Raw genomic sequence first — 24857 nt, 5'->3', positions numbered from 1 at the left:
GTGCATTGTTCTACATGAATATGAGAAATATTAAATAGATAATAAAAATCATGCTGGGAAAGATTTATGATACAGAAGTGTTCATGACATCTGTTAAGCTAAAAGATTACACGAAGTATGTACAGGGACAACCCACTTTGCACAAGATTGGAGGCAAATACACCAAAATATGAATAATGTATCTGATGGAATAGCAGAGTCAGGGTGTTTGATCTGTACAGGACCCTGGAACCACACTGCCCTGATTCAAAGCATGGTTCTGCGGACTGCCTGGGCACCCTGGGCAAGTTACCCCTTCTGTAGAAAAGGTGTAATATCAGTTTCTTAAACTGTAAAACTGGAAAATGAGTCTACTGACTGCAGACAGTTGTTATAAACACCAAGGGAGTTAGTATAATATTTGTAAGCACTTGGAACAGTGCATGGCACATAACTGAGTACCACATAAGTGATTTAAAAACATCTTTGGGTGGTAGGATTATCAAGTTTTCCTTTTTTTCCTTCAAAGAAATATGTACTACTTTTGCAGCCAGAGTTTTGGGGTTTGCTTGTTTGTTTTTCAGAGACAGGGTCTTACCCAGGTTGGAGTGCAGTGGCACAGTCATACTTCACCGTAACCTCAAACTGCTGGCCTTAGGGGATCCTCCAGCCTCAGCCTCCCAAACCGCCACCATGCCTAGTCCAGTTTTGTTTTGTTTTGTTTTTTTTGAGGTGGAGTCTCACTCTGTTGCCCAGGCTGGAGTGCAGTGGCACGATCTTGGCTCACTGCAACCTCCATCTCCCGGGTTCAAACAATTCTCCTGCTTCAGCCTCCCCAGTAGCTGGGATTACAGGCACATGCCACCATGCCCAGCAAATTTTTGTATTTTGTATTTTTAGTAGAGATGGGGTTTCACCACATTGGCCAGTCTGGTCTCAAACTCCTGACCTCAAGTGATTCACCCGTCTCAGCCTCCCGAAGTGCTGGGATTACAGGCATGAGCCACTGCGCCCGGCATGGCCCAGTTTTTAAATAAATAAAAACCCAAAGTCAGTTGCACTGAAACTTGACAAAATGTTTAAAATGTTGAGGAAGAATATCAAAGAAAATTCTGAAACAGAATTATGAAGAAGAACTAGCTCTGCCAACTATGAAAACCTACTTTGATGGTTCAAATTGTAATTATAGAAAGACTAACTGAAATATTATAAGTAATTTAGGCACAAAATAATTTTAATATGTGATGTAGGAGTGGGAAGGAATTCAGTAAATACTATTAGGATAACTGGTTAGCAATTTGAAAATAAGTAGTTAAGTATAAAACCAGATAATAACCTAAATAGAAGAAAATGAAATTGAATAATATCCAAAAATTGGTATTATCTTAGAAGCAATAAAAATCACAAAGCATCAACAGATATATAAAGTTTTTTTATAAAAAAAATTATTTAATGGAAAAATCGTTGTTAAAATATGGCAAATGGTTATATTTAAAATACAAATAACTGATCGACTAAAAAGATAACACTCCCCAGTAGATAAATGGACAAAAGAACGAATAACAAAAGGAGAAATACAGTTAGGAAAAGGAAAAAATGTTTAAGCTCACTATAAGTGAGGGAAAGGCAAATAAAAATATATTAAAATATTATTTTCACCTCATCAAAAATCATTTTAAAAATGTTTTCATACCCAATTCTGACAAGGGCAGTATAAAAATGGTTCTCCCCTACATTGCTGGTGAAATTATGGTTTAGAACAACCCTTTTGGGAAGAAATTTGGCAATATAACAAGAACTTTACAAAAGATTTCTAGATTCTCAGTAATATGACTCCTGGGCATCTGTTCCTAAAGAAATAACCCAAAAATATAGTTAGAGGTGGGGAATTAAGGGAACTATATAATTTTCAACATTTTTGGAAACATTAATTCTGTTAGCCACACAGGGATCAATTTTAAATATCCAGAAGTTGGACCATGACAGAACTATCCAATGGTAGCAATCTTAAAAATAATGGTTACAGGTGGGCGCAGTGGCTCACACCTGTAATCCCAGCACTTTGGGAGGCTGAGGCGGGAGGATCCCTTGAGATCAGGAGTTCAAGAAAAGCCTGGCTGACATGGTGAAACCCTGTCTCTACTAAAAATACAAAAACTAGCCGGGCTTGGTGGTGTGTGCTTGTAATCCCAGCTACTCAGGAGGCTAAGGCAGCAGAATAGCTTGAACCCGGGAGGCAGAGGTTGCAGTAAGCCAAGATCGCGCCATTGCACTCCAGCTTGGGCAACAAGAGCAAAACTCCATCTCAAAAAAAGGAAGAAAGAAAAATGGTTACAAAGACTGTGCAGCAATATGGAAAGTGATTATATGTGGGCAGTGTTACAACAACTACCTACAAGCATTACAGATGTTTTAGAATTTGTCTAGCAGGTTTTCCTGTTTGTACCAGAAAACCCCTATGCAAATTTACAAAAACCAAAAACTATGTACACAAATTACATGCTAAAAAACCCAAACACTAAAAATTATGAACATGACTGAGTGAAACTATGAGTCTTTTTTTCCCCTTTAAATATATTTCCTAAACGCATTGCTATTTGTGGACCAACACAGCCCTTCCCAAACTGTTTCTCAGAACAGCTGTCCCATGAAGTGCTCCTCACAAAAATGGGTTCTATGACCAAAGAAATGTGGGAAATACGTAATCATACCCTGTCCTGAAGAGTTACAGTAAATGTTAGTACAGTTAAAGCTCCAAGAAATCCTACAGAAATGTTTGAGTTTAACATTATGTTTGTTCCAACAAATTAGATCATAGAAACACCACCACTTTTTGTTTCTAGCCCTATTAACAACCTGTGGAAGATCCCTCGGGCTGGTCTGAAAGGATCGCCCCAGAGCTCTTAAGGAGGAAGCGAGCCGAGAAAGGAGGGTTGTGACATTGTGATGAGCTCTGAGTTGTATTAAGGAATTTGAACTTTTCATCTGGGGAGTAATAGGATCCAGTCTAGCTTCCGAAAGCTGCCCCTGCCGGCCACATGGGGGCCCCTGAAAGCAGGGTTTCAGCCCTGCTGTATTTCCTCAGCTCCCCACAGGTATATCTAGGAAGGCTTCTGCCCTGGGTGGGCCTGCCCTAATGCCTGGGCCTGCCCTAATGCCTGAACCAGTCCTGACCAGAGCAGGATGTGTGGCAAAATCAGGGGCTTTGGCCTCACCATCTGCCCATGCAGATGCCCATGTAGCCTCTGAGCCACAGCAGCTTCCTATTTTCTCCCTTCCTAATCCCTACTCCTAGGGAAAAGGATTTTGCCTCAATTTCCCTACCTGCTGAGCCTGGGACCCTATTCTTTTTTTTTTTTTTTTTTTTTTTTTTGAGACAGGGTCTCACTCTGTTGCCCAGGCTGGAGTGCAGTGGCAATCTCAGCTCACTGCAACCTCCACCTCCCAGGTTCAAGAAATTCTCGTGCCTCAGCCTCCCAAGGCACCGGAACTACAGGCACGTGCCACCATGTCCGGCTAATTTTTGTATTTTTTGGTAGAGACGGGGTTTCACTGCGTTGATCAGGCTGGTTTAGAACTCCTGACCTCAAGTGATCCTCCCACCTCGGCCTCCCAAAGTGCTAAGATTATAGGCGTGAGCAACTGCACCCGACACTGGGGCCCTGTTTATCCTCAACCCACTTGGTTTTCCCATCCCTAGGGAGCTAGTTTCAGTTCTCTATACTTCTTAGCCACAGGCTGGGCTCCTGCTAAACAGCAGGTCACCCAGAAACATAACATCACTACTTGTGCACCACAGCACTGCCACTCACCCAGAATCTGGGCATCATTCTTGATCCCTTCGTTTCCCGCCAGGTCCTATTGATTTTGCCCCCTGAATACCCCTCAAACCATTCTCTTCTTTCCATCTGCCCTGCCACTGCTATAGACCAAACCCCTCTAGCCTCTCACCCAGGCAACTGCAGCAGTCTCCTAAAGGAGCTCCTCACCTCCAGTTGCTCTGCAGTCAAGTGACCTCTGAAACACAGATCAGATCTTCTCACCACGGGATCACTGGCTTCCAGGATGTTAAGGATAAAGTCCCCAATTCCTTAACATGCGTGAGGATGCCATGCCCAATCTCCAGCCTCATCTCAAACACCAGTCCCCATTCTCTGAGCTCCAGACACAATGGTCTTTCCCTTCCTGAAGCCCCTCCAAGACACCCCGCCCTTTTTGTTGCGTTAGGACCTCTCCTATTGACACACTGAGCCTCCTTGTTTGGAATGGTGACCTGTCCATATAAGTTTGTCATACCCTTTGGGCACAGTGCTTTAGATAGCAGGAAGTCTAAAGACACTGGGTGACTCTACCCCCAGTCAGTGTCCCCAGCTATCCTTCTGCTTAACCACCTCCCTGGCCACCCCCATGGCTGAGGTCCCAGCATGGCCTGCCTGTGAGAAAGTCCCATTCAGACCCAGAACACCAGTGAAGTGGCTACCACATCCTCTGGCCCGTTTCCAAGACCTTTCTGAAGGGCAAGGAAGCAGGGGACAGTGGAAGGAACATAAGGTTTGCTTTTGACAGCTCTGGGTTTGAATCCTGATTCTGCTACTCATTAGCTGTGTGATTCTGGGAAGGTTGCTTAACCTCTCTGAGACCCTTTTCCTGCTCTGTAATATGAAGAGTCCTGTAGTTAAGAATGTGGGCTTTGAAATCTGAGTGCTTGGATGTAAATTCCTCTTGCCACTGTATACTATCCTAGAGCTCTGAGCTTTAGTCTCATGAAAAAATGGGGATAATAATCAGTACCTCATGGACTGTTGTGACAAGTAAGATATTGTAAGTGCTTAGCACAAGTATGAGTAATTATTGTCATGGAAATCATCTAGCACTGTGTTCGACACATTAGGGGGACTCCGTAATTATTAGTTCACCACCACCCTCTCTTTTCCCAAGTCAAGCAAGATCCACATGCCACCAAGTCCTGACAATATGGAGACTTCAACTCCGGGTCTCTTCACAGATCTGGGTGTGGGTATACTACCCAAAAGGCAATGTTCATGACCCAAGAAAAATGGCTTCCTTCTCATAGGAACATTGCTCAGCTGAAAGGCCGTTTACACCTGACAATAACCCAGTAAGGGTGGAGGAATTCCTTTCTGAAGATTTACTCATTCATAAAAGTTCTCCAGGTACAAAACAACAACAGAAAAGGGATTCTCATAACTGTAGCCTGGCAGAGTGAGTCTGAGAGATGCGGACCAGCCAGCCACACCTGGGAATGCTGTTGGCCTCTCTGGGAATGGCATCTACCAGGAAAGCAGCCAGGGATGTCAGATGACAGAAACCCCCGAGGTGGCATGGGATCATTGTGGGAATAAAGAACTGGCAACTCAAGGTGGGAGGAAGGTACAAGGGACATGGAGGCTTGAAGCAGGATAGTACAGGCTACAACACAGAGTGCTGAGGAAGGGGTGGGTGGGGAAGGAAAGCAGGAAACAATGAGAACAGAGGAAGAGCCCCGCTAACTTCTCTCAGCTGCTCTGCATTTAGGCAAGGGATATTCCCCACTCCGCACCAATACCAGGTCCAGTTACTCTCAGGCTGTCCTAGGGTCTCTCCCACCACCTGCCTCCAAAAACAAGGCTGCTATCCAGGGCCAGCGTCAACATGAGGCCGGGTGTGGTGGCCCATGCCTGTAATCCCAACACCTTGGGAGGCGGAGGTGGGTGGATCGCTTGAGTCCAGGAGTTTGAGATCAGCCTGGGCAACATAGTGAGACCTCATCTCTAATATTTTTTTCAGGGTCATCATGTAATGCCTAGGAAGGCTAGACTCACATGCAGGGAGGGGCCCTCCATGAGCCACAGCATGGGGCCCTACCACCAACACAGTGGTCATGGGTTTGGTTTTAGCAGAACTTGTTCAAAGAGTATTCCAAGGTGGCTATGGGGAAGAACCAGGTAAGACTTGGCAGACTGTTCTCTCCAGCTCCAGAGTAGAAGTTCACGGAAGAAATTTTCCACAATGCTACAGAAGGTGCTGGTACCCCCGGAGGCAGCCATGTCCCTCAGTCATCCTAGAGAAATCCAAGGGGAGAGATGTGGAGACAGCACATGTCATAAACGTCACTGCAAGTTATCAGACAAACAAGGGTTCAATCACGTGCTACCTGTGGGGCCCATGAGTGCTTGCCTGGGCCTCACCTCATTAGAGCTGGCCCAGCAGCTCCAACAGCTCTTGGACCGTTTTTCAGTCCAAGACTCGCTTTATGAAGACAAAAAGGAATCCAGACACTCTCATCTGCGTGCCCCTGCTCTCTCTGGCAAAAGACATCATCTCCATCACCTAGATAAATAGTGCATTTTTCTGTGACTTCTTTGCTTTAAATGTTCATTTTGAGGCCAGGTGCAGTGGCTCAAGCCCGTAATCCCAGCACTTTGGGAGCCTGAGGCAGGTGGATCACCTGAGGTCGGGAATTCGAGACCAGCCAGACCAACATGGAGAAACCCCGTCTCTACTAAAAATACAAAATTAGCCAGGCATGGTGGCGCATGCCTGTAATCCCAGCACTTTGGGAGGCTGAGGCAGGAGAATCGCTTGAACCTGGGAGGCAAAGGTTGCAGTGACCTGAGATGGCGCCATTGCACTCCAGCCTGGGCATAAGAGTGAAACTCCATCTCAAAAAAATAAAATAATAAATGTTCATTTTGGGGCCTTTTGACATCAGTTCAAGTCTTTGGGTAAAATATACTTCAGAAAAACAACTGTGAACCTGGGCAACATGGCAAGACCTCGTCTCTACAAAAAATAAAAAAATTAGCCAGGCGTGGTGATGCATGCCTATAGTCCCAGCTACTTGGGAGGATCATTTGAGCCCAGGAGTTGGAGGCTGCAGTGAGCCATGATCGTGTCATTGCGCTCCAGCCTGGGCAACAGAATGAGGCTCCATCTCCAAAAAAAAAAAAAGAAAAGAAATGAAAAGAAAAGCAACTGTGAATAGGCTGAGGATCAACGAGGGGACTGACTCTCAGCAAAACAAAAACCAGTAAGGACCAAGTCAGCCATTCTCCAGACACTTCAGGCAAGGAGCCCAAACCAAAGGAGGAAAAACTACGCGTTCAGTTGTTCAACTGCCTCAGCATGGTTAATGTATTCACCCGAAGTAGAAATGTTTTGAGACTTAATGACCATCATTAATATCCCTCTGCACCCCGTCCTTCCTACCGCTTGGGAATCTTTGGGGAATAGTTAGGTTCAGAGCCACCTACAAGAAAGGTCCAAGGTTGTCATTCTTCATACCTTAGAGGAATTTTCCTGAAGCTAACACACTCCCAGGTGTTTCACAGAATTCCACTAAAGCTGGGGGTAAGATTCATCCTGTCGTCTTCTCATCCTACCCACAACCTCAACCAGTATGTACCACGCTCCTGCCAGGAGATACATCCGCACCAACACCAGGTACCTACCCACTCCTCATCCTCTGCCCCGTCCCCCTGCTCTCGGATCTCCACTGCAGCCCCCTCCGAACACTTTTGGGCCATGATGTTGTCTGTCCAGGATGCCCCTGTCTTTCCATCACCAGCGAAATTACACTTGGTCACTGTTCCAGCCTCAAGTTTGGCCAATGAATCTGAAAGAAGAGATGAAGTTGAATGTCCTCTGTCCCTGTGGCGGAAACATAGTGAGGGCTGGGCCCATTATGGTGGGGTCCCCTAGGCCTGGGTTAAACTACTGTTTTCTCCAGGCCTAGATGTGGTCAGTGAGCCCCTGGGTGGGACCCCCAAGGTATGGTGGGGAGAGTCGCTCACAGGAACCATGGGATTGGGTGGCACCCGAGGATCCAGGCTGTCGAGCCTAATGGTCCTAGGGCACTTGTGCAGGGATTTAGGAGTAAATCTCGAGGGCTTGGTCGTGTCCCCGTGGAGGCCAGCCTTTGCCTGCTCCCATGAGCTCTAGGCAGAAGGGAGGCCGAGAACCCCTATGGGCCACAGGAACGGTGGGCCACAGGGAGGGTTGCACTGCTCACCCAGGAAGGGACCATCGCCCCGAGTCTTCAGCCGTACCCCGGCCCCCAGCTCGAGCTCCATCGCCTCCATCTCCGACTCGGGCATCCAGAATGCCACTGTGTGGTCGGGGGTGAGGCTCTCTGTCAGCGCCAGCAGCTCTGGCTTGTTGACCAGCCCCTTCAGCGCCTCGGGCGTGAGCCTGTCAGTGTCCCCCTTGGCTTCCACCTCTGCAGGCACAGAGCACAGGAGGGTCATTATCACTGTGGCAGCAAGCACTTCCGGAGGGCCTCTCAGGAGCCAGGTGAGGGCTGAGTGTTTCCAAGCTCAGTCACCCGGAGGCTGGGACTCAGTGCCCATTCTGCAAGTCCTCATCAAGGGACTCCACAGCAGAGGCGGACAGGCATGGGCTGGGGACAGGCAGCCTGGTGCAGATCTGGGCTCCACAATAACTTAGGCAAGTTACATCACCTCTCTGTACCCGAAAAATAGGATAAAATCAGAACCTACCTGACAGGACTGACGTGACGTATAAAGGAAATAAAGTATGTAGCACAGCGCCTGGCACATGGACCCCTCGGTGGGCGTTCATATGTTTTCACTATTCCCATCTTACAGATGAGAAAACTAAGGCTTAGAGAAGTTCAGTAATTAGCTCAAGGTCACACAGTAGTAGAGGAGGCAGGATTCAAAGCACCCCAGCACAATTCCATCTTGAGACCCCGGTGGCCACGCAGGGTTCTCTCCAGGCTCTCAGGGTCTACCTGGCTGGGGTGAGGTCTACTGGAACCAGGAGTAAACTCTGGTAGTCCCCCTCCTCTCTCCTGGCCCTGGCAGAGTTCATGGGCTAAGGGAGGAGTCCTAAATCCAGGTGCTGGATTAGGGAAGGGGCACTCCCGGACTGTGAAGTGGGCCCAGCCTCCCAGGGCTGGGTGTTCACAAGGCCACACCCCAGCACAGCAACCCCAGAGCTTGTCCCACAGGCTGCCTGCGCCACACCAAGCCTAGGTGGCTGCACTTCGCTAGAGAACATCCCAGCCAACCCATGAACACATTTCATGGAGCACATTCCATTCATGGCGTACGACCTCAGCCAACCTGTCAGGGATGCCTTCTGGGACTGCAGAGGTGGCTGCTCCCACACGAGTGCTCCATTCTCCTCAGCCCTCTGCCCCGACACCCTCTAGACAGAGCATCTTACTTTCTTTGCAAGGTAACAGAAGCCATCAAGTGGGGCCTGTCACTTCCCACTTTCCTGACCACTTACCTGTCAACTCACTTTTTTTTTTTTTTGAGATGGAGTCTCGCTTTGTCACCCAGGCTGGAGTGCAGTGGTGCAATCTCAGCTCATTGCAAGCTCCACCTCCTGGGTTTGAGCAATTCTCCTGCCTCAGCCTCCTTAGTAGCTGGGATTACAGGCATGCACCACTACACCTGGCTAATTTTTGTATTTTTGGTAGAAACGGGGTTTCACCATGTTGGCCAGGCTGGTCTCAAACTCCTGACCTCAGGTGATCCACCCACCTCAGCCTCCCAAAGTGCTGGGATTACAGGCATGAGCCACCACACCCAGCCGTCAACTCACTTCTGACCACACAAAACATCTCCTCTTTCCTTCTGTCTCAAAGGATAGGAGGCCTCTCCTCCTGCCTCAAGCCAGCTCCTCCATCTGGGCTGCAGACAGACCCCTTCCCATCTCCTGAGGACCTGTCTCTCTCTCCCCTCTCCTTGACCTTTCCTCAAGGCCTTCCTGCGTTCTGGCTTTGATACCTACTGCTCCAGACCCCGTGTACCCCCACCAGAGTCACTGGTGAGCTCTTAACCTGCAAACCACTTGGATGCTCCATATCTCAGACCTAACTAACCCTTGGGCAGTGCCTGACCCCACTGCTAGCTCCTCACGCCTGTTCCCCTTGGCTTCGTGGGGCTTTAGAGACCTGACACCTTCCCCATCCCTCGGACCTTTCATTGGCTCCATCTCCTGCTCTTCCCTCTCCATCCACCTCCTATTGTTGCTGTTTCCCAAGACAACCTCCTGGGCCCACTTCTTTTCTCCTCTGGGTAACTTGGTCCACTTCCGTAGCTTCAATACTCTCAATGTGCTGCAGCCCAGTTCTCTCCCCAAGTTCTCAAACTGTCCTCCAAGGCCTCAGTGGACCTCTACCCAGCAGTGCTCCTGGCAACTCAAACTCAGTGTGTTCCAAACAGACCTCCTCCCCACAAACCTCTCGCCCCTCCATTCCCCAGAGCCTGGCACCCATGCCCAACCCCTGGCATCATCACGACTCCTTCCTCTTCCTCCCCAGTAGCCAAGCCAACACTGAGGTCACTGTGCCTCCTCTAGCTTGAGCTCCTCCAGTCTCTGCACCTCCCCGACAGGTCTTTAATCCTGGCCTTCTTATCTCGGTCCTAGGTGACCCTAACAGCTTTTTCACAGGCCTCGCTGGGCTCCAGGCTATTTGCCTCCCTGGAGATTTTCAAACACAGACCTGATCACATCACCTGCCTACTTAAAACCACTCACTACAGGGCTGCCCTGCACCCTCGGTTAGAGTTGAGCTCTTCAGTGCCCGCCCCTCCTGCTGCCTGCACTGCATGGCTTCTCATACCTCGGTCAGGAACTCTTCAGCTTCCAGGCATTGGGCACCCTCTGCCTCTCTGAACACCCTGCAAATCCCTGGCACCTGGCTAACCTCTGCTTATCTTTCAGGATTCCGTCCTGTTATTCCCTGCTCCAGGGCGTCCCCAGCCATGCCTGCTTGGGCTCAGCACCTTTCACGGGATCCAGGCCCGGGCCTGTCCATCTCCTCTACTGGACTGAGAATATTTCAAGTATATGACTGGGTCTTGTTCACCCCTGGACCCCTCAGTATGTGGCACAAGGGCTGGCACATGATACAGATGGTCCCTAATGTTCAGAGAGTCAATGAGTAACTGAAGATATGAATGAATAAAGTGATAGAGTCCCACTCAACCTCAAAACCTTCTCACCCAGGGGCAGACAGCAAAGAGGCCCTACCAGAGACAAAATTAGGAAGAAGAACAAGATCATGGAGGGCCTGCTATGGTTGGAATGTATCCCCCAAAATTCATATGTTGACAGGAGGCTGAGGCAGGAGAATCGCTTGAGCCCGGGAGGCGGAGGTTGCAGTGAGCCAAGATAGAGCCACTGCACTCTAGCCTGGGGGACAGAGCCAGACTTTGTCTCAGAGAGAAAAAGAAAAGGAAAAAAAAAAAGTCAAACTCAGCTGTCTTTCCTCCACTGATGGAGTATGGACATAATGCCTAGAAGTAAAGTAGCCATCAAAAAGTATTATTATTATTACTATTTTTTTTTTTGAGACAGAGTCTCACTCTGTCACCTAGGCTAGAGTGCAGTGGTGCAATCTCGGCTCACTGCACCTCCGCCTCCTGGGTTCAAGTGATTCTCCTGCCTCAGCCTCCCAAATAGCTGGTATTACAGGTGCACACCACCACGCCCAGCTAATTTTTGTATTTTTAGTAGAGATGGGGTTTCACCATGTTCACCAGGCTGGTCTCGAACTCCTGACCTCAAGTAATCCACCCACCTCAACCTCCCAAAGTGCTGGGATTACAGGTGTGAGCCACTGCACTCACCCTAAATTTTTTTTAAAAAAGAAAAAAATCATACGTTGAAACAATCACCAATGTGATAGTATTAAGAGGTGGGACCTTTAGGAGGTGAGTAAGTCATGGCATGAGTGGGATGAGTGCCTTTATAGAAGAGGTTGAAGAGAGAGCTGCCTTGCCTTCTGCCATGTGAGGACTCAGCAAGAAGGCACCCATCTCTGAAGCGCAAAGCAAGCCCTCACCAGTCACTGAATCTGCTGGCACCTTGACCTTGGACTTCCCCACCTCCAGAACTGTAAGCCAGACATTTTTGTTCTTAAGCAGGTGCTGTGGCACACACCTACAGTCCCAGCTATTCTGGAGGCTGAGGAGGGAGGATCACTTGAAGACTGTAGTGCGCTATGATTGCACCTGAGAATAGCCACTACACTCCAGCCTGGGCTACATAGCAAAACCCAGCCACTAAAAATGCACAAAGAAATAAAACTTTTAAAAATTAAAAATAAACACATTTCTATTGTTAATAAATCACCCAGCCTAAGGTATTTTGTTATATAGCACGCATGGACTAAGACCCCAGAACAAAATGAGGATTTGGGCAGTAAAACGGAGACCGCCTAGGGCCTGGCCTGGGCTCTGCACAAAGGCAGTTAGAGCCCAAAGCCAGGTCTGTGGATGATTCCGCCAGATACAGGAAATGGCCGGAGGTGGGAAGGCCAGCCTGGCCCCTGGGATGGAGGGGAGGGAACGGGGATCCTCTGAGTGAATGGGAGGCAGGAAGGAGTCCAGCCCCAGGGGTGGGTGTGGAAGCCTCAGGCCACACACAGGGCTTCAGCGTCAAGCAGGCTGAAAAGACACTTTCCGGGGGCCTAGAGGCTCAGAAGACAAAGGCCGCCACACTGCAGGAGGGCCCTGAGGGAGGGCAGAGGATAGGATACCTACTGTAGGACGACATGAGGAAGCCCGTGTTCACCTTCCTGGTGGCGCTGAAGTTGGGCTCGATTTCATTTCCCTTGGCGTCGAATTTACGGCGATGGATGTGACTGGGCTGGATATACAGCACGTAGTAGCGCTCCTGGGGCCAGGCAGACAGATAGTGAGGGAGGCAGCCTCATCCCACAACACACACACTCTGGGCTCTGGCTGCAGCCCCGCCAACCTCACATCTACCCTAGAAGCCCACCTCAGCTCCAAAAGATGTTCAAGCTAGGCAGATGCTCCCCCCACCCCCAAATAATTTATTCATGCATGGGTTCACAAGAGCACCTGCCACACCCAATGAGCCCTGCTAGAAGTTCCTAACAGGGCAAGCCCAGGGCTTCCACACAGCCAAAGACAAAAAGTATATATAGAAAACCATAACTTGGGCTGGGCGCAGTGGCTCACGCCTGTAATCCCAGCACTTTGGGAGGCAGTGGAGGGTGGATCACGAGGTCAGGAGTTCAAGACCAGCCTGACCAGCATGGTGAAACCCTGTCTCTACTAAAACTACAAAAAATTAGCGGGCGTGGTGGCAGGCGCCTGTAATTCCAGCTACTCGGGAGGCTGAGGCAGGAGAATCGCTTGAACTTGGGAGGCGGAGGTTGCAGTGAGCCCAGATCGTGCCATTGCACTCCAGCCTGGGCAACAGAGCGAGATTCCGTCTCAAAAGAAAGAAAGAAAGAAAGAAAATCATAACTCGGCCAGGCGAGGTGGCTCACGTCTGTCATCCCAGCACTCTGGGAGGCCGAGGCGGGTGGGTCACTTGAGGTCAGGAGTTCGAGACCAGCCTGGCCAGCATGGTGAAACCCTGTCTCCATCAAAAATACAAAAAATTAGCCAGGTGTGGTGGCGTGTGCCTCCAGCTACTCAGGAGGCTAAGGCAGGAGAATCGCTTGAGCCCAGGAGGCGGAGGTTGCTGTAAGCCGAGATCATGCCACTGTACTCCAGCCGGGGAGACAGAATGAGACTCCATCTCAAAAAAACAAAACAAAACATAACAAAACAAAACCATAACCCAAGCCCGAGGACCCCAAATACCATGAAGCAGGAATGGGCGCTGCCAAGGTGCAATGGAAAGGGCACTGAAAAGGAGACCTGGGTGAGGGCAGCCACTCTGCCCCTTCCAACAGCCTGGGACAAACCACTCAGTTTCCCCATCACATGGGGATAACGTGATGTCTGTGTTTAAGAATATTATGAGGGTTCGGCCGGGTGTGGTGGCTCACGCCTGTAATCCCAGCACTTTGGGAGGCCAAGGTGGGCGGATCATAAGGTCAGGAGATTGAGACCATCCTGGCCAACATGGTGAAACCCTGTCTCCACTAAAAATACAAAAAAGTCTCCAGGCATGGTGGTGGGCACCTGTAGTCCCAGCTACTCAGGGGGCTGAGGCGGGAGAATGGCGTGGGCCTGGGAGGCGGAGCTTGCAGTGAGCCGAGATCACACCACTGCACTCCAGCCTGGGCGACAGAGTGAGACTCTGTCTCAAAAAAATATATATATATATTATGAGGGTTCAACGAGATAACAGAGGGGCAAGCACAGTGCCAAGCGTGAAGTGTGCTGTAAATGCTGTTTGCCAGTTGTTCAAGGCAGGTGGGTGAAATGCTCCCAGGGCCTGAAGAATAGGAGGCCACTTCCTGGTAGAATCAAGAAAGATGAAGTCTTGGAGGGTGGGGAGATCTGCCAACTGTGGGAATAAGAAGCTGTAGGAAGAATATTAAAAGCCTGGGACAGTATAGGAAATAAAAGTCAAGAGGCCCTTGTGCATGTTCAAGCCATGCAGGGCAACCTGGAGGCCTTCTGGGAGCCAGGCGGCCTCCCAGGACAGGCCTTGAGTTGGCATTCGGAGTTTGGATTTTATCTACTGGACAAGGAATCCTGAAAGGTTTCTGAGCAGCAGTGAGACCCTCAGAGATGTATTTCTGCAAAGACATTTGTCCTGTTGGCAGCAGGGCAGGGATGAGCTCTGGGGACAGCCAGAAGGCAGGGGGGACAGGTGCAAGGTTTCATCAGGACAGGCTGAGGGTCCATCTGAGGTAAGCAGCCATGGAAAGAGGAAGGGAAGGCAGGGGAGGGGGAGGAATGTACAAGGGAGGAGCCCAGCAGGACCTGGCATTGCTTACCCGGGGAGGAGACAGTGAGGGTTCGCAGCGTGGTGCCTGGGAGGGCAACTGCACCATCACCAGGAATGGAACTCAGAGGAGGCAAGTTTTAAGAGGGGCTAGGAGAAGGCCCTGCCTGAGGGCAGCTGAGGCAAGCAAGCCCCACATCAGCATGGAGACACTGCTGGGCTCTCCTGGGCAGGCTGGCTAGGGGCTCTGATGGGTGTTGCCACCTGCCGACTGTGTGCTAAGGAGGGGAGGGTGCAGCAAAATACTGCCTGACATGAAAATAGTGCTGAGCTGTTCTCGTGGGGTACAGGAGGGACATGCAGGCTCCACGTAGCACCAGGCCTCTGGCCCTACTGGAGGGGGCATTTTTAGAGACCAAGCTCAGTTGTAGAGACCGAGGAGATAAGGTGGTCAGCACATCTAGGTGGGGCTATTTGAAGAGGGAGTGGAAAGTCAGAACTAGCGCTCAGAAAAAAGACACAGGCTAATACTGGATGGTGAATGCCAGGTGTACCCACAGACACCTGAGATGGGGTGGTGATACAGGGCATGACTCCAGGAGGCTGAGAGGGCAAAGGCAGCCAGGACATCAACATGAGAACTGAAGCCCCAGAGTTTACATTTAGGCAAGACTGGGGTTTAGGGCCTGGTCTGCCTTCTCAGCCATGACCCAGACTCTTCTGGCAAGAACACAGGCCCTCCCACCTGTCCGCTGCCCAACATGGCCTTAAACTATTCTTCCAGCTGGTGGTCCCATTTGGCTGTAAATCTCCTGACCTACTTCCCACTTGCTTTCTAAGCCCATCAAGAATCCCAACTCATGGCACTGGAAGGACCCAGCACAAGGAGATGCCACAGTGGGTGACGACCGTGAAGTCAGTGCCCTCTAGCTAGCACCGAGGAAGCATCCTCACCTTCCTGCCGTGAGCGTCCAAGATGCTGTGCCGAGATACATCAATCAGTTCTCCCTCCAGCAGGACACCGTTTCCCCTGCGGATGAAAGGGAAAGAAAGGATAGCCGGTTCTGTCAGTCCTCAGCAAATCTCACCCGTGTCTCCTATTTACCCAGCCCTGAGCAAGCTGAGTATTGAGCAGCTCCTTTCCCCGTGCTTCCTACATAGGGGTCTCCAACACTGCAAGGGTCCCAAAGGCTGGGGCATTGCCCAGATGCCAGGAGGAACCTTGTCAGGCTGCCCTAAGATCAAGCTATGGACCCCTCCTACAAGGCCACTGGGAGTTACTGGAACCAGAGCCTCAGTCTTATCTACAAAATGGGGAGGAAAACAGCCGCCTCACTCTGCTCCTCTGATGTTGACACACGATCATGTGTGTGAAGGTGTTTTGTAAGCTATTAAGTGATTACTAAATATAAAAGATTTTACTTTTTTATTGGGCCAAATGTGGGGGTAGGTATCTAAGCTGCAATAAACTATTTTCCCTTTCCACCTGTTTTTAAACACTCTCATATTCCTCTTCTCATTCATATCCAGGTGGTCATTAACTCGAGGAAATGGTTATTACTGAGAGGTGAAGAAACCAAAACTCAGAAGTCTGACACTAGTCCAAGATCACAGGGTCCTTCACTGAGGGGAAGTGGACCCCTGGCTTCTCGACTCTGGTTTTCATAAAAGCAGAACCTGGAGGCTTCCTTTTTTGCATCCACAGAAATGGAGAAGCGTGGGGACAGCTGAAGATGACAGTGGAAGAAGGATGGGAGTGGGAAGTGAAAACTCTACCTAGCTTGTCTCTATCCAATCCATCCCCACCCCCCGCAATTATTTTTCTAAATATTTAACTGACAAAAGACTGTATATATTCAAGGTGCACACGTGATGATTTAAGTACACACTATGTAATGATTGCCACAAATTAATGAACACACCCACCAGACCCCATGCTGTACATTAGATCCCCAGAAATTGTTTATTCTATAACTGAAAGTTTGTACCTTATATCATTACCCCATCCTCATCCACTATCCCCTGGCAATCACTGTTCACTGTTCTACTGTTTCTTTTCTTTTGACACAGTCTTGCTCCGTCGACCAGGCTGGAGTGCAGTGGCACAATCTCGGCTCACTGCAACCTCCACCTCCCGGGTTCAAGCGATTCTCATGAATCTCATTCTCAGCCTCCCAAATAGCTGGGATTACAGGTACCTGCCACCACGCCCAACTAATTTTTGTATTTTTAGTAGAGACAGGGTTTCACCGTCAGGCTGGTCTCAAACTCCTAACCTCAAGTGATCCACGCGCCTCGGCCTCTCAAAGTGCTGGGATTACAGGTGTGAACCACAGCGCCCAGCCTGTTCTTTTGTTTCTATGCTTTTATAGATTCCATATACGAGATTACACAGTATTTGTCTTTCTGTGTCTGGCTTATTTCACTTAGCACAATTCTTCAGTGCAATTGTAAATGGAATGGTCCGTTCGGCCTCATAACCCTGTGACGACAGGGCCTGGCCCTCCAAATCCTCCTCACCCAGGCAGGCCCTGCTCTGGACCAGCCCGCCCGCTGTTCCCGCCACAGCACGGCCACTGTCCCTTCTGGGGCAGGGCATGAGCCTGTGCAAAAGCAGCGCGGCAAGTAGCTGGAGTTTATAGTTACGGGGGTGGGGTGGGGCTGGAGGTCGGCGTGAGGCGAAGCATAGCCTTCGGAGACCTGTCTGGGGGTCGGGACCCTCTCTCGAGGGCAGGCGGACAGGCGGGGAGCTTTAAGCCGATCTGTGTCATGGGGTCGCTGGGCGGGTGCGGCGGCAGGGGCGCCGGGAGGGGCGGACTGAAGGCGGAGAGGCGGCTTTGGCAACCCCAGTTTTCCTCCACCCGCATCCCACCCCCCGATCCTGGAGCGGGGTTCGAGCTGGGGCAGGGGAGGCCGACCCGAGGCCGTGCGCCCAGGCCTACCCCTGGTGGGCGGCGGGGTCCCAGGCCCCTGGCAGCCGGACGCTCTGCACCGCCTTGTTCCGGAGCTCGCCGTCGTGGTAGATGCGGCTCATTCTCCCGACCGCCCGGGCACCCCCGCACAGAGCCGGCGCACTGGGCTGGGCGCGCGGCGCGGGAAGCGCTGCAGGACGCGCGGGGACCCGCGATTCCCAGCCGGCGGATCCGGGAATGGCGCGGCCCAACCCTCAGGTGTTCCTCGGCGGGATTTAAAGGGACCGAGCTCCATTCCTGCACGCCAGGCCGCGCGCGGCAGGGGTGGGGCTTCCGGGAGGCCCTTGGCCTGGGGGCTTAGCACAGTGGGGCAGAAAGGCCATGCTTTTCTCTTGCCTCTCTTCCGCATTCCTACAGGAAGATCCCTGCCCCAGCACACGCACAAAAGGGAAATTGAGGCCCCAAGATCCTATTATAGAAGATCCTTTGTAGGATCAGCCCGGGAAGGATGGGTTTCTGGGAAGCAGGAATGGAGAACAGCCACTGGGGAAGATTGGTGGTCAGCTTAGAAGTTGTTCATTATGCCCCGCCCGCAGCCCTACAATGGCTGAGTCAGGCATCCCAGGGATCTGTGATAAGGGAGCTGGGGCATGGGTGTCAGATCAAAGACGCCTAAGTTTGAATCCCAGCTGTGAGCCTGTGCAAGCTCCTCAACGTGAGCCCATGCTTCTTCCTCTGTAAAATGGGGTCAGTATCAGGGGGATTGTGAAGTTTAACGAGCTCACCCTTTCTACAACATAGCATTGCCCTCCCTCCTTCTTCCCGCCCAGCTCCTGAACTCCTCCCTGGCCCCACAATGCCCTTTGCCCAAGTATGTCATAGTCCATAGGTGCATTTTCCAAGCCTGGTACAGAAGATTCTTCTGCCCCTGGGATTATTGAGGAATCTTTGTTCTTTTGTTTGGCTTCTTCGTGCCATGCCTCGGGGCAGGTGGGCCCATTCAGGGAGGCCACCAGGTGTACCCTGGGCGGGGCGGGGGGGGGGGCATTTAAAGGGGCGGTGGCCAGGCTGATGCCTAGGAGTCCAGCATAAGCTGTCAATGTTGGAAGAAGCAAGCACCCTCTCCCTTCCCTGCTAAACACACACACACACACACACACACACACACACACACACACACACACACACTGACTTTCTTGGGTCTTAGGCACTTTTGTTTTCAAGGAACCTTTTCTCCATTAAAAATTTTTTTTAAAATTATATCTTACCACTGGGTTGCTATAAAGATGAATATATGAATTTTATGTATTTTATTTCTTCTTTTTTTTGAGACAGAGTCTTGCTATGTTGCCCAGGTTGGAGTGCAGTGGTGCAATCTTGGCTCACTGTAACCTCTGCCTCCCGGGTTCTAGTGATTCTCCTGCCTCAGCCTCCTGAGTAGCTGGGATTACGGGCACTCGCCACCACACCCGACTAATTTTTGTATTTTTAGTAGAGATGGGGTTTCACCATGTTGGCCAGGCTGGTCTCAGATTCCTGACTTCATGTGATCCGCCTGCCTCTGCCTCCCAAAGAGCTAGGATTACAGGCCTGAGCCACTGCTCTCGGTCTAAAGTATTTTCTTCAACCTAAACATATATATAGTTTTTCTGCATCCAATCATTCATTACTAAACATATTTTTAGGAAGAAAGAGCACCTGTAGTCTCAGCTACTCAGGAGGCTGAAGTGGGAGGATCACTTGAGCCCAGGAGTTTGAGTCCAGCCTAGGCAACATAGCAAAACCCTGTCTATTAAAAAAATTTAATGAAATTAAATTTAAATTTCAAAAGAATAAAAACATTTTGTGGACCGCTAAAAGTATCATGGGCCTAATGAATGACTCAGCCCCACTCCTATCTGGCCTACCTGGCTGCCTGGCATATGTCTGAGAAGGAAAAATATAGAAAAGCCCTACTGGAAAGCCCCTCTGGGCAGAACTGTCCTTTGGCCCTCTCTGCTCAAAACCCTCCAGCTGCTCACAGCCACCTGGCTGGCATGTCCTCCTCCTCTTTCCCTTTCCTGTGTCATGTTCCCCCTCACTGTGGCTCCAACTCTGCACAGCCGTCTATGGTAGCCACTAGCCACATAAGGCTACTTAAATTTAGATTCTAATTGATTAAACCTAAACAAAACGTAAAACTCAATTCCTCACTTTCACTAGCCACATTTTTAAGTGCTCAATAGCAACGTGTGTTTAGCGACTACAAGACACAGAACATTTCTTCGTTGCAGAAAGTTCTATTGGACAGGGCTGCTCTAAATCCTCTCAGGAAGAGTCATCTGCTTATTAGGCTCTGCAACTTCACCCCATCAGCACAGTCTGCAGGCCAGGCACCAGCAAGACAGACGAACCCAAAAGAACAAAAGGAAAATTTTTGGAAAGCTTTTGACATTTATTTCCTAAAAAGCATCAGTCATCATGGGAAAAAACCCCAGAATTTTGTTGGACTTTCTTACATGTATTTTGCAGTTTAATAATGTCTCTACATTAAATTATAAACCACAAGGTACCATGGAGACAGTATCAAGTTATCTTCGATTAACACCATTCAACATTTGATTCCTACATTAACTCCCCTTGCTTTGATTTCCTCCTCATCATCAAACTTTCTAAAATGTCCAGTTTTTTGTTGTTGTTTGTTTTCTCGAGGCAGAGTCTCAGTCTGTCACCCAGGCTAGAGTGCAGTGGTGCAATCTTGGTTCACTGCAACCTCTGCAATTCTCCCACCTCAGCCTCCCAAGTAGCTGGGATTGCAAGCATGCACCACCACGTGCAGCTAATTTTTTTTTTTTTTTTTTTTTGAGATGGAGTCTTGCTCTGTCACCAGGCTGGAATACAATGACGCAGTCTCGGCTCATTGCAACCTCTGCTCCTGGGTTCAAGCGATTCTCGTGCCTCAGCCTCTCGAGTAGCTGGGATTACAGGAATGTGCCATCGTGCCCCACTAATTGTTGTATTTTTAGTAGAGACGAGGTTTCACTATGTTGGCCAGGATGGTCTCCATCTCCTGACCTCAGGTGATCTGCCTGCCTCAGCCTCCCAAAGTGCTGGGATTACAGGCGTGAGCCAGGGTACCCGGCCCTCTTTTTTTTTTTTTTTTTTTTTAATTGTTAGCAGAAGCAAATTTACAGCTATAGACCCCAAAGCTTTGAGCCTCTCAGTTCCATGAGCCCCTATTGAGGCCAGTATTGGAAGGCTCTCATAATGTGTTCACATGGGCATCCACTTTTGTAAAATTTTCATAGATAAGGCAATTTTCCTTCTAGCAGAGACTACTTTTTTGTTCAGAATTCTCTTTTCCTAATGTCAAGTGATGGTGGTGTAAAATATGAATGAGGGGAAGCTGACATGGAATACATTTAGTTTGGGTTTAGTGGAATACATTTATGTGGTCTGTACTCTTTTCCACCTATAATTAAATTATAGCCATCCATCCTGGCGTAGAAATATCCTACCTCCCTCTGTGCCAACTCATCTGGCACAGACCACAAAGTGGGTGACATAAAGGAGCAGGGCCAGAGGTCACATCACAGTAGAAATGTGCCCTACAGTGCCTGGCACTGAGACTTTGAGGGTGCTGGAGAAGGAACAAAGTATGAATCATAATGTGCCAGAAGCTGGTGTGTAGAAAATTCTTTGGGTGGGGTGCAGTGGCTCACGCCTGTAATCCCAGCACTTTTGGGAGGTCGAAGTGGGCGGATCACTTGAGGTTGGGAGTTCGAGACCAGCCTGCCCAACATGGTGAAACCCTGACTCTACTAAAAATACAAAAATTCGCCGGATGTCATGGTGCACACCTGTAATCCCAGCTACTTGGGAGGCTGAGGCACGAGAATCACTTGAACCTGGGGAGACAGAGGTTGCAGTAAGCTCAGATCGCACCCTGCACTCCAGCCTGGGGCACAGAGTGAGTCTCTGTCTCAAAAAAAAAGAAAAGAAAATCCTTCCAGTTATCAGACAGATGAAATTATAAGCAGAAGATTCTCCTTAACTGTAGTCAAAATCAAAGTTCTCTCAGGAATGTCTTCCCTTAAGCTGTGCGTGTAATTGTAAACATACCAACCATTTTTCTCCCTGTCTTTTGATGGGCATCGGACAAAATCGAATTTATCAGGATTCCTGTGTAGGACACAAATGTCTAGCAGTAAAACAAACAGAAAGTGCATTTGTGTGTGGAGTCTTAGATTGTATGCATCAGATCACATCTTAGCATATCTGACACATCTTGTCCTGACAAAGTCTGGTGGTTCCAGAAGAAACAGCATGCCAAATTGCCACCAAAGCAGTGAAAAAAAAGCCTGAAGAAATTACATACACACCACAGAGCGAAAGAAAAACAAAGAAATCACTCAAGAGAGAAAGCATAACATGATGCCAGAATGAAGACCAAACCTATCCATCACATCACATCAATAAATGCAAATGGAGTAAGGCTAGTTTGGAAAGAAAATCTATGATATGCCTTTAGATCAGACATCTATTTCTTTTCTTTTTTTTTTTTTTTTTTTGAGACAGAGTATTGCTCTGTCGCCCAGGCTGGAGTGCAGTGGTGTGATCTCAGCTCACCATAACCTCCACCTCCCAGGTTTAAGCAATTCTCCTGCCTCAGCCTCCCAAGTAGCTAGGTTCAAGCAATTCTGCCTCAGCCTCCCAAGCAGCTAGGATTACAGGCGTGCAGCACCGCACCCAGCTAATTTTTGTATTTTTAGTAGGGACAGGGTTTCACCATGTTGGCCAGGCTGGTCTCAAACTCCTGACCTCAGGTGATCCACCCGTCTTAGCTTCTCAAAGTGCTGGGATTACAGGCATGAGCCACCATGCCTGGCCTAGATCAAACATCTCTTAATGCCACATCAGAGCCTCTTGGCCTCACATTCTTCCCAGGCCTTTGACCTATTCTGTCCTCACCTCTCTGTAGTGATCAATTCTGCCTAGGGCCCCACTAATTTCACGTGGAAACAATCCCTCATGACAGCAATATGGACATTGTTACTAGTGGTAAGTGGTTCGTGATAACCCTTGGCATGAAGTGGCATCAAAATTATTAAGGTTTTCATTTATAGTTAATTGGGGGTGAGCTGTAGGTGGAGAGTGAAATTGGGCAGGTAAATGGGGTGTCTGTGGCATTTGATTGGTATGAAGCAATGATCATTATAAGAAACGTTGAGTAGGCTAGCTTTTATTGGGCCAGGTGTGGTGACTCATGCCTGTAATCCCAGTGCTTTGGGAGGTCAAGGAGGTAGGATCACTTGAGGCCAGGAATTCAAGATCAACCCACGCAACATAGTAAGACCCTGTCTCTACAAAATTTATTTATTTATTTATTTAACCATGCAACAAAAACCTTTATTAACATTTTGAACACTTTTAGCTATTATTGAAACTGGTAATTTTACAAAAAATTTTTTTTAATTAGCTGGGTATGGTGAAATATGCCTGTAGTTCTAGCTACTCAGGAGGCTGAGGTGGGTTTCGAGACCATTTTAGCCCAGGAGTTTGAGGCTGCAGTAAGCTAGGATTGTACCATGGCACTCCAGTCTGGGCAACAGAGTGAGACTCTGTATCAAAAAAATAAAGAAAAGAAATGTAGGGTAGACCAGCTTTTATTAACAGCATTGAAACCTTACAAAAAAGAAAATGATAGTCTCAGGATAACTAACAGCCAACTTTAGATATGTGCAAGCCATGGGGAGGCCGGGTGTGGGGACAGGATACAATCATTTTAGAAAACTTTTTTTTTTTTTTTTGCGGGAGACCAGAGCCTTATTATTTATTACTCAAATCAGTTTCTAGAAAACTATTTTGGTATCTATGAAAACTGAACATAGGCAAACCTTATGACCCGGCTATTCCACTCCTAGGTATACAACCAACAGAAACATTTACATATGTACACCCAGAGATATAGACAAGGCCAGGCGCAGTGGCTCACGCCTGTAATCACAACACTTTGGGAGGCCGAGGTGGGAGAATCCTTTGAGCTCAGAAGTTTGAGACCAGCCTGGGGAAGATAATGAAATCTAGTCTCTACTAAAAATAAAAGAAATTGGCTGGGCCTGGTAGATTATCCCTGTAGTCCCACCTACTTAGGAGGCTGGGACAGGAGGACCCCGAGCCTGTGAAATGGAGGTTGCAGTGAGCTCTGGTTGCATCACTACATGCCCGTCTGGGTGACAGAGCAAGACCAAATCTCAAAAAAAAGGAGGAGGATCACTTGAGGTCAGGAGTTTGAGACCATCCTGGCCAACATGGTAAAACCCTGTCTCTACCAAAAATATAAAAAATTAGCCGGGCATGGTGGCACACGCCTGTAAACCCAGCTACTCAGTAGGCTGAGGCAGGAGAATCACTTGAACCTGGGAGGTGGAGGTTGTAGTGAGCCGAGATTGTGCCATTGCACTCCAGCCTGGGCGGACAAAACGAGACTCCACCTCAAAAAAAAAAAAAAAAAAAAAGATACATACAAGAAGATTTATAGAGTGGCTGGGTGCAGTGGCTCACACCTTTAATCCCAGCACTTTGGGAGGCAGAGACAGGAGGATCACGAGGTCAAGAGATGGAGACCATCCTGGCCAACATGGTGAAACCTCGTCTCTACTAAAAATACAAAAATTAGCTGGGCATGGTGGCGCTTGCCTGTAGTCCCAGCTACTCAAGAGGCTGAGGCAGGAGAATTGCTTGCACCTGAGAGGCAGAAGTCTCAGTGAGCCGAGATTGCACCACTGCACTCCAGCCTGGCGACAGAGCGAGTCACTCTCAAAAAAAAAAAAAAAAGAAAGAAAGAAAGAAAGAAAATTTATATCAACACTTTTCATAATAGTTCAAAACTGGAAACAATTCAAATGTCTAGAGAAGGTAGAATTTATAAATAAATTGGGGGTGTAGTCCTAGGATGGAATATGATACAGCCATAAAAATGAATGACTGACTGCAACTCACAACATGAGGACAGTCATAAATAGAATGTTGTAGTAAAGAAGATAGTCACTAAAGAATCCATAGAGCTATAGATTACATCGTTTCATTTATGCAATGTTAAAAAGTTAGGTAAGACTAAACTATATTGTTTGGAAATAAAAGCTTGGGTGGTTAAATTCTAAAAGAAAAGCAAGGAAGTTATCTTTGTGGAAGGGGAAGTAGTGATTAAGAGAGCCCAGAGGGGCCAGGCGTGGTGTTGATCATGCCTGTAATCACAGCACTTTGGGAGGCTGATGCAGGAGGCTTGCTTGAGCCCAGGTGTTCAAGACTAGCCTGGGCAACATAGCAAGACTTCATATCTACTAAAATTAA

General features: G+C 48.7%; 1 protein-coding gene and 1 non-coding gene across 3 annotated transcripts in view; one reads left to right on the top strand and one right to left on the bottom strand.

Moving 5' to 3' along the window:
* Positions 1–706: 706 nt before the first annotated feature.
* ARPIN (actin related protein 2/3 complex inhibitor) overlaps positions 707–24857 on the bottom strand; it is a 65559-nt gene continuing 41408 nt past the window's right edge. The window contains exons 1-6 of one of the 2 annotated variants that reach the window (XM_032175637.2): positions 17556–17770; positions 15568–15643; positions 12501–12633; positions 7991–8197; positions 7431–7594; positions 707–6040 (exon numbers count right to left, since the gene is read on the bottom strand). In XM_032175637.2, the coding sequence (XP_032031528.1) occupies positions 6032–6040; positions 7431–7594; positions 7991–8197; positions 12501–12633; positions 15568–15643; positions 17556–17647 (681 nt within the window). In that variant the 5' untranslated portion in view covers positions 17648–17770 and the 3' untranslated portion in view covers positions 707–6031. Of the gene's footprint in view, positions 6041–7430; positions 7595–7990; positions 8198–12500; positions 12634–15567; positions 15644–17555; positions 17771–24857 lie in introns of those variants that run through there. The other variant, XM_058427408.1, reaches the window with a different exon arrangement.
* On the top strand, positions 2376–2437 carry LOC116482687 (U7 small nuclear RNA). The gene has a single exon (XR_004251960.1). It is a non-coding gene; the product is annotated as a U7 small nuclear RNA (small nuclear RNA).

Source organism: Hylobates moloch, unplaced genomic scaffold (genome assembly GCF_009828535.3).
Source record: "Hylobates moloch isolate HMO894 unplaced genomic scaffold, HMol_V3 SCAFFOLD_14, whole genome shotgun sequence".
Classification (NCBI taxonomy): domain Eukaryota; kingdom Metazoa; phylum Chordata; class Mammalia; order Primates; family Hylobatidae; genus Hylobates; species Hylobates moloch.
Note: the sequence above shows the minus strand (reverse complement) of the source record. Positions and strands in the feature narration are given on the sequence as shown.